Raw genomic sequence first — 10000 nt, 5'->3', positions numbered from 1 at the left:
GAGAGAGAGGACGCAAGACTTCAGAGAAAGGGCAAGGGTTGGAAGGGGACTGGGAGGGAGGAGGGCGTTGAGGGTGGGGGATGGTAGGGGTAAGAGAAGGGGGGAGGAGGGGGGGAGGGGGCAAGGAGGCACCCGTTGACATTGTGGATGCTGCTCGGATGGCGACAGCGGAAGTGGACTGGCTCCGTGTGGGATGAGTGGCGTGTGGATGCTTCTCGGGGTTGGAGTGTTGGTCTTAAGATGGGTTTGGTGTATGCTCTATCGGTCTGTCTATTTGTTAATTTATTTATTTGTCTGTTTGGCTATTTATTCGTCTGTCTGTTGTCTCTTTTATCTCTCTAGCTATTTTATCTATCTATCTATCTATTTTAACTATCTATTTACCTGTGTATCTATCTATGTGTGTGTAGTTTACGTATGTAGGCTTTGTGTACGTGTGAATGCGTGTGTGTGGGCGAGTATGAATGTATTGTGTGAGTAAGGCTTTGTGTACGTGTGAATGCGTGTGTGTGGGCGAGTATGAATGTATTGTGTGAGTAAGGCTTTGTGTACGTGGGAATGCGTGTGCGTGGGCGAGTATGAATGTATTGTATGAGTAAGGCTTTGTGTATGTGGGAATGCGTGTGTGTGGGCGAGTATGAATGTATTGTATGAGTAAGGCTTTGTGTATGTGTGAATGCGTGTGCGTGGGCGAGTATGAATGTATTGTATGAGTAAGGCTTTGTGTATGTGGGAATGCGGGTGTAACAAGTATTATATGAGTAAGCAAGAATATCGCATTTTCCTACTTTATTAAAAGAAAAATAAATGCAATTTTGGCGATGCTAAGAGTACGTTGTATGATTAATGTCTTCGATGACGATTATATTCGCATTTTCTGCTGACAAAGAGCTTGGCTGTTCGATAATGAGAATGATAATAGTTCCTCTTATTATTACAAATGAACAGCCTCGTTTATGATAACGATGCTGTCTTTCGCTTCATCAATAGTCCATCGGTAATGACTTTTTTTACCATTGATGCTGGGAGATAATGCAGTCATTATCATTCTCCCTATCAAAACAACACGAAAGGTGGAAGGGAAGAGGAAGAGAGAAGGAGTAAACACCGGAGTAATTAGAAAGGATAGAGATGATGAAAATGCAATGAAGACAAGAGTGATGATTTTGTAATTACGTGATAGAACTTTTTTTTTGTAAAGAAGTTGGGTGTCCTTGGCGTGGAGACAGAAGGAAGAGGTGGATGAAGTGAGGGTGATAAAAGATGGGAAAAAGAAAGAAGTAGCGATGAATAGCAGAGAAGGAATAAGGAATGAAGATGAATAAAAAAGATGGAATAAGAAAAAGAAGAACGGAAATGGGGGAAGTAGAAAAGGAGAAGAAGAAAGAAAAATAACAAACCAAGAGAAGGAGAAGATGGAGATGAACAATTAAAGAAAATAAAGAGTAGAGGAGAGAAGTCGAAAGAGGGAGATAAGGGGGCGAAGAGAAGTCGAAAGAGAGAGATAAGGGGGCGAAGAGAAGTCGAAAGAGGGAGATAAGGGGGCGAAGAGAAGGGAGAAGAAAATGCAAATGGAGGAAGATTACGGTCCTGTATATGGCCATTGTGTCGTTTTCCTCGATATCATTTCCATTTTCTTTCTTCCCGGTTTTGGCTTCATTTCCATAGGCATTTCTCGTTTGTTTTTGCGCCGCTGTCCTTTTTTTATATGAAACTCTTTGTTTTTGTTGTTGTTTAAGGGTCGTCTTATAAGGGAGAGGGAGATTTATCGGGGTGGCGAGTACTGCGTCTTTGTCTTAGGGTCTTCTGGGGGGTCGGTGGGTTGCGAGTGGCGTGGCAAGGGTGTGGTGTTTGGTTTGGGGTTTCTTTTTCTCTTTCTCTGAGTCTTCTACGGATTCGCTTACGCTCTATCGTGTAGTGGAGCACTCATTCATTGATTGGGTCATTCATTCATTCAGTTATTCTTTTTCTTTCTCTCTTTCTCTGTCTCTGTCTGTCTCTTTCTCTGTCTCTGTCTGTCTCTTTCTCTGTCTCTGTCTGTCTCTTTCTCTTTCTCTGTCTGTCTGTCTGTCTCTCTGTTTGTCTATCTGTCTGTCTGTCTGTCTGTCTCTCTCTCTCTCTCTCTCTCTCTCTCTCTCTCTCTCTCTCTCATCTCTCTCTCTCTCTCTCTCTCTCTCTCTCTCTCTTTCTCATTCTCTCTCTCTCATTCACTCATTCACTAACTTGCTCGCTCGCTCATTCACTCACTCACTCACCCACTCACCCATCTACCCCCTAACTCACTCACCTGCTCACTCACTCACTCACTCACTCACGCGCTCATTCATCCCCTCACTCCGTTCCACATCCCAATAACGGGTCTTCAAAATTTCGCTGACATTTATTCACATAGGCCTAAGCAAATTAATCACAGTGCCCGGAAGATTGCCCGCCGCGCCCCATAGGCCTATGTTCCCCGTCCAGAGAGATAACTCACTCTAACCAAATCTCATTCCGTTAATAATGAATGAATATGCATCAGCGGTACGTTATATTATCCAGAGACAACACGTAGCTTTTATGAATGTATGTTAATGAAGTGGGGGTGGGGGTGGGTGGGGGGGGGTCGGAGAGGCGTGTTGGGGCTTGGGGAGAGAGGTGGGTGAAAATTGGGTTTTATTTTGATTTATTGTTTTATTTTTTGTTATTTTGTTTTTGATTTTGTAGTTCTGGTTTGCTTCTGGGTGAAAATTAACGTAATTTTTATGTATTTATTTTAGATATATTTTTTATGTATTTTATTTATTTATTTTATTTTATTTTTTGGCGTCATTCTGTTTTGCTAGGGGGGGTTGGGAGGTGGGGGGAGAGTCGGATGAAAATTGAGTTTGTTTTTGTATTTATTTATTTTATTTTATATTTTTGGCGTCATTCGGTTTTGCTTCTGGGGTCCTATGGGTTTGGGGGGGGAGAGTCAGGTAGGTGTAATTTTATTTTATTTCTGGGGGGAGGGGGCGTGTCTCGGGGGAGGGAGAGAGGGAGGGGGGATCTGGCCTTGTAGTTTTCATGCTTAGAAAGGTTATGTATTGAGTTGGGGGTCGCGGGCGTAGAGAAGGGCGCACATGACCGAACATATATACATATTTATAGGCAGGTTTGCTTTTACATTGACATTGACATTGGCATTGGCTTTCACATTCATATTCATGTTCGCATTTCCGCGCACTTACGTATGCACGTGTACATGCGCATTCGTACTCAAGCTCACTGACATCCGCGAAAAGTGAATGGACAAGGACATCCCCCCCCCCCCCCGGATAAAAAAAATGAGTAAATAAAAAGATAAAAAGATAGATAATAAGATGAATAAATAAGTAAATAATAAGATAAATAAATAAATAGATAATAAGATAAATAGATAAATAATAAGATAAATAAAGAGATGAATAAATATATAGATAATAAGATGAATAAATAAATAAATAATAAGATAAATAAATAAATAAATAAATAAAATAAATAGGAAAAAATGAATAGATAAGATAGGAGGAAAAGGAATACAAATCTAATTTAACATGAAAAGATTACGACCCGGAAACGATATGTAGAACGACCCACGGAAGCTCACACAGGGTCGTTGTCGGCTGAGGCGATGGTCGTCCAGGGTCTGTAATGAAAGCAGAAGGGGGGGGGGGGGGGGGGGTACGCTTTTCATGGGGGTGGGGGAGCAGTTATGGGGAGAGGAGTTTGAGGGGGAGAAGGGGTGGGGGTGGGAGAGGATTGTTGGGTGGGGGGGGAAGGGGAAGGGTGTGTGGGGGGGGGATATGTGGGAGGGTGGAAGGGGAGAAGAACATAATTATGAGGGGAAGAAGAAGGGGGGAAGGCAGCTATGGGGAGGGGGAAAAGGGGAAGGAAGAGGGTATAGGAGACGAGGAAAGAGGGGAGTAGTCGTTGGGGTGTAATGGGGAAGGGTGTGGAATTCATGATGAACAGATTGCAACAGGAACAACGAAGGGAAGGGCAAGAAAACACACGAATATGCCGAAGGCCTTTTCGCCATTGCTTCGCCAGGGCAATAGCGAAAGCAATAGCGAAAAGGCCTTCGGCATATTCGTGTGTTTTCTTGCCCTTCCCTTCGTTGTTCCTGTTGCAATGGGGAAGGGGGAGACAGACAGGAGTGGGGAGGGAATAGATGGGGAGACAGCTGTGGCGAGTGGGAAGAGAAGAGATAAAGCTCCAGGGAAGGGGAAGAGAAGGGGAAAGAGGGAAGGGAGAAGCAGACATTGGTGGGGAGGGAGGGGACGAGAGGGAGAGGAAAGGGGCGGGAGCGGTGAGAGGGAGAGGAAGAGGGGAGGGAGGGGACGAGAGGGAGAGGAAAGGGGCGGTAGCGGTGAGAGGGAGAGGGAGAGGGAGAGGGGAGAGAGGATCAGGTGCGATCGCGGTCGTGTGTCTCGCCGTGTCGACCCAGGCTGACGTCCAGCATCCTCTTCCTCCCCGCCAGCAGCAGCAGCAGCAGCAGCAGCGGATTCATCTCGCGAGGAGGAGCATCCCGGTGCCATCCTGAATATTAATGAGCAGGTAACGCCGGTAGCACAGTGGGAGTGGGGAGGGATGGGGGGATGGGGGGAGGGTGGGAGGGGATGGAGGGAGGGAGGGAGGGGATGGAGGGAGGGGAGGAGGTGGGAGGGGATGGAGGGAGGGAGGGTGGGAGGGGATGGAGGGAGGGTGGGAGGGAGAGGATGGTGGAGGGGGAGGAAGAGAGGGGAGAGAGAGAGAGAGAGAGAGGGAGAAGGAGAGGAAAGGGGTGGGGATCTATGGGGCCTGGGGGATGGGTGGCAGTGGAAGAGAGGGTAGGGGAGGAAGAAGGGGACTGGAGGGAAGGGGAGGGAAGGGGAGGGGAGGGGAAGGGAAGGGTTCTGGTTACCAAACCTGTCTGTTGTCCCGAAAGATGGTGTCTCCAAATCGCTTATTTTTTCTATTAACCTTACATATAGGCCTACGTTGGCTCCATTCTTCTCCTTTGTATTATGTATTCGTCTCCGTCTTTGCATATTATTATTATTATTATATTTTCTTCTTACGTTAACTCCATTCCACTCCGTCTTTGTATATTATTATTATTATTATTATGTTTTTCTCTTACGTTAGCTCCTTTCCTCTCCTTTGTATTATGTATTCCTCTCCGTCTTTGCATATTATTATTATTATATTTTTTTCTTACGTTAACTCCACTCCTCTCCTTTGTATTATGTATTCCTCTCCGTCTTTGCATATTATTATTATTATTATATATTTTTCTTACGTCAGCTCCATTCCTCTCTGTCTTTGCATATTATTATCATTATATTTTTTTCTTACATTAGCTCCATTCTTCTCCTTCTTTTTATTATGTATTCCTCTCCGTCTTTGCATATTATTATTACATTTTTTCCTACGTTAATTCCATTCCACTCCTTCTTTTTATTATGTATTCCTCTCCGTCTTTGCATATTATTATTATTATATTTTTTTCTTACGTTAACTCCATTCCACTCCGTCTTTTTATTATGTATTCCACCCCGTCTTTGCATATTATTATTATTACATTTTTTTCTTCTGTCTCTGTTTTGATTTGTTTTGATCCGCTGTCCGCCTCGTTTGCTTATTTAACCTTCTTCTATTTCATTATCATGTCCCCCTCCCGCCGGGTTATGGATGAGGGGGTTTGTTCCAGCGGCTCAAATATGGGCGGGGGGAGGCGGGTATGGGCGGGCGTGTGGGCGGGTCCAGTGGGCGGCGGCAGGGGCGGGGGCGACAAGATATATTTTTTTTTAGAATGGGGAGGTTTCGGGGACTCTGGGAGGGAAGATGAGGATGTTTGGTGATTTTTATGTTGTCTCTGGTTATTTCTCGTTAGCGTTATTATTATTATTGTTTTTTTTGTCGATTTTTTAGATTTTCATTTCTTGGTTTATTTGCATGTAGGCCTAGTCTTTTTAGGATTAGGGATGAGGGGCATTAGAAGGAAAAATAAGGATTTTGTGGGTAATTATTATTTTATTTTTATTATTTTCATTATCATTATTATTTTTTTTTTTTGAGTCGAAGGTAGGTAATTAATTGTGGTAAAGTTGCATGGTAATAATAATTGTGGTAATGATGTTTTTGCTTTTGGTTATAATGGAAATGAGGGTAATGATAATGATGGTAATTATAATGATGTTGATGATAATGATGCTAATAGTAATGATAATAATAATGATGATGATAATGATAACAATGACAGTGATGATAATAATAACAATGGTAACGATGATAATAATAGCAATGGTAATGATGATGATGATAATAATGAAGATGATGATAATGTTATTAATAGTAATAATAAAGATGATGGTGATGGTGAAGATGATGAGGATAATGACGATGATAAGATGACGAAGAGGAGGAAGAGAGAGAGAGGTCGTCAAACTACCCAGACTTACAGCCGTAGTTGGGACTCGAGAAATTGCGTAAAGAGAGCAAGAAACGCGACGATCCCGACAAAGAAATATGCAAATGAGATCTAAAGATTTCCCGCGAGGTGCAGGATCGGCGCGCCAGGTTTTGAGATGTTTGCACGCCGGGGTCGGGTGGAGGGAGGGGGAGAGGGGAGGGGGCTGGTGGGGGTGGGGGTGCGGAGTGGGAGAGGGAGGAGAAGGGTGAGGGAGGGGGAGAGGGGAGGGTGGCAGGGAGGGAGGGTGAGGAGGGGAAGGGAAGGAGAGGAGGGAGGTGCCGTGGGGGTATTTCGTCTTCCTCTCACTGACGAAGAAGGGCTGCTTTTTTTCTTTTTTTCTTTTTCTCTTCTTTCTTTCTTCTTTCTCCTCTCGCTGTCTCAAGCGCCCCTTCCACTCGCCCCGCCTTCTCTCTCTGGTCTTTTTCCCTCTCTTTCCTCTTTCTTTCCTCTTGCCCTTAGCTCCCCTTTTCTCCCTTCCCTCTTTTTCCTTTGTTTTCTTGCCCTTGGATTTCCTCTTTTCCCTTTTCTTTCTCCTTTCTTTCCTTACTCTTGGATCTCCTCTTCTCCCTTGCGTCTTTTTCCTTTCTTTTCTTACCCTTGGATCTTCTCTTCTCCCTTGCCTCTTTCCTTGTTCTGAGATTTCCTTCGCTTCATCTTCGTCGTCTCTAGACCTCTGTTTTACTTTTGTTCAGCCATTTTTTTCTTTTTTTCCTTACCTTACCATTAGATCTTTCCCTTCGCCTCCCTCACCTTCAGATCTCCTTCACCATCCTCTCCCTTCCTTCGTCCCCATCCTCATTCCTCCCTATTTCCTGCACCCTTGAGACCCTCTCCCTCCTGTTTCATGCACCCGAAGACCCTCTCCCTCCCTCCCTTCTCTCTCCCTTCCTCCCCTCCCTATTTCAAGCACCCGAAGGCCCTCTCCCTCCTCCCCTCCCTCCCCTCCCTCCCCCGCATCCCAACATCCCTTCCCCTCTCTCCCCTAAATCTTCTACCCCCACACGCCTGTCTATCTTGTCTTGTCTTGTCTTGTCTGTTTCTCATGACCTGCTTCTGTGTCTAGCTGTGCCTTCGTTTGTCTTTCTTTAAATGTTCTCGTTATTCTCTCTCTCTTTTTCTCTCTCTCTCTCTTTCTCTCTCTCTATATCTCTATCTCTTTCTCTCTCGCTCTTTCACTCTCTCGCTCTCTCTCTCTCTCTCTCTCTCTCTCTCTCTCTCTCTCTCTCTCTCTCTCTCTCTCTCTCTCTCTCACACACACACACACACACACACATACACACACACACACACATACACACACACACACACACACACACACACACACACACACACACACACACACACACACGCATATATATAATCTCTTTATACACTGCTACTGGCTTAATATTTTTATTCTCTCTAACTTCCCTTTGTCTGTCTGTCTCGGTGTGGCGTGCTTGTCTGTTACTGTTATTGCCAGGTGATTAATGTCCGTTTTTCGTGCGTCTCTTTTTGTGTGTGTTTTGTTTGTAATTGTACAGAGAGAGAAAGAAATAGTTGATGGAAATGAAGAGAAAAATAGCGGTGGTGGTAATATTTATTTTAGAGTTATGTTTGACGTACGATAAGATAATTACAGTGGTTTCATGATAATGTGATGATAGTGATGAAAATGAAGGTAATGATAACAGTGATGATAACAAGAATGTTCTTATGGATGATCTTTATCAAATAAGAACAACGATTGGTGTTCGCAACGATGGCTGTTCCAATGACAACGAACCATGTGATATACGGAAGGAAGGAAGGAAGTAAGGAAGAATATTAATGAACGGGCGAGGAAGAGGAAGACCTCGTTCCGCATCCAGTTCCGGAACGTGGAAAGGAACGACGGAACGGAACGAGACGCGCATCCCGATGTCGGCGTCGTTGGCGAAACCTCGCGTAGCTCTCTTGGCCAAGACCTTCGGGAGGGAAGGCGTAGCAAGGTCTCTGCCCGAAGAACATTGAATAAGTAATAATAAATAATTGATCTTTGCCGAGGTTGATCAAGGGCTCTGTTCAACGAAGAACTTTGAATAAGGTCTTTGCCGAGGTTGATCAAGGGCTCTGTTCAACGAAGAACTTTGAATAAGGTCTTTGCCGAGGTTGATCAAGGGCTCTGTTCAACGAAGAACTTTGAATGAGGTCTTTGCTGAGGTTGATCAAGGGCTCTGTTCAACGAAGAACTTTGAATAAGGTCTTTTCTAGGCCGAGGTTGATCAGGGTCGCTGTTCAAGACCTTTGGCGAGGCTGTTCAAGATCTCTGAGGGCTTTGCTTGATGACCGAGGTTGTTCAAGGTCTCTGTCCGAAGACTCTGATCGGTGTTCTAGATCTTTGGCGAGATCGTTCAAGGCTTCTGATTTAAGATCCCGTTCAAAGACCTTTTTACGCGAACTTTTCAAAGAACTCTGCTTCAGGACTGTGCTTTAAGATCCACTTCAAAGACCTTTTTACGCGAATTATCAAATAATTTTGCTTCAGGACTGTGCTTTAAGATCCACTTCAAAGACCTTTTTACGCGAATTATCAAATAATTCTGCTTCAGGACTTCGAGATTTCTGCTTTAAGTCGTTCATCGTGAATTCTGTACTTAAGAGTGTCCCAAGATCTCAGATTTAAGAACTTGAACACGTCAAGCCTTTGCCCTAGAATTCTGAACCACGACCTCTCTTCTCGAGTCCCGCGCCCCCAAGACTGTTCAGGGCCACGTCTCGCTCAGCTGGCGCCCCGCCCCACGCTGATTGGGATTGGGCGGGGATCGGTGACGCGTCCTCTGTGAATGGGCGCTGTGCATGCGGGTCACGTGTCTGGCGCCGTGTTCGTGTTGCTCTCGTGCTTGTTTTACTTTGGATTTTGGTTTGGTTGAGGGACGCGGTGAAAGGGAGAAGGGGGAAGGGTGAGGGGGGAGTGGGGTTGCTTTGGGGGAAGGGGGAGGAGGGGAGAGGAGGGAGGAGGGAGAGGGGTTACTTTGGGGGAAGGGGGAGGGGGGGAAAGGGGGAGGAAGGGGAGGAGGGGGGGAAGGAAGGGGAGGAAGGGTAGGGAAGGGGAGGAGGGAATGAAGGCGAGAAGGATGAGTAAGGAAAAAAGGGAAGGAGATTATGAAGGGTTTAGTTTGGGGGTAAAGGAAAGGAAGGGAGAAGTAAAGTAAAGAAAAGAAAAAGAAGACGAGGGAAGGAAAAGAAAAAGAGTTGAAGAGAAGCGAAGAGAAGAAAAGAAATGAAAAAGGGAAGAAAAGAAAAGAAAAGAAGGGTTAAGGGAAGGGTTAAGGCTGCTGCGCTTGCTCGGGAGAAGGACGTTGCAGTTGATATGCCAGCGGCGCCTTCGGCTCACGTCTCGCTTCGTAATTTCCTTCTGCAGTTCCTTGGCGGCGGAGGAAATCCTTCAGGGAGTCACGAGGGAATTTCGCGTCTTTGGCTGCGATTTCCTTCTGCGCAGTACTCAGGGCGAGGAGTAGAATGCAAATGGCGAGGGAAATTTCACTCGCTTATACATACACGTACGCTCGCACATACGGGCGAACA

At 45.2% G+C, this 10000-nt stretch overlaps 2 protein-coding genes across 3 annotated transcripts in view; one reads left to right on the top strand and one right to left on the bottom strand.

Moving 5' to 3' along the window:
- Positions 1-3187, bottom strand: part of LOC138859247 (uncharacterized) — an 18336-nt gene extending 15149 nt beyond the window's left edge. The window contains exon 1 of the mRNA XM_070113465.1: positions 3146-3187. Coding sequence (XP_069969566.1) covers positions 3146-3187 — 42 coding nt within the window. The remainder of the gene's footprint in view (positions 1-3145) is intronic.
- The window catches only part of sano (serrano), a 191002-nt gene that overhangs the window by 49358 nt on the left and 131644 nt on the right, over positions 1-10000 (top strand). The window lies entirely within an intron of this gene.

Source organism: Penaeus vannamei, chromosome 34 (assembly GCF_042767895.1).
Source record: "Penaeus vannamei isolate JL-2024 chromosome 34, ASM4276789v1, whole genome shotgun sequence".
NCBI classification, from domain to species: Eukaryota; Metazoa; Arthropoda; class Malacostraca; order Decapoda; family Penaeidae; genus Penaeus; species Penaeus vannamei.
This window is presented reverse-complemented; position numbering and strand designations above follow the sequence as displayed.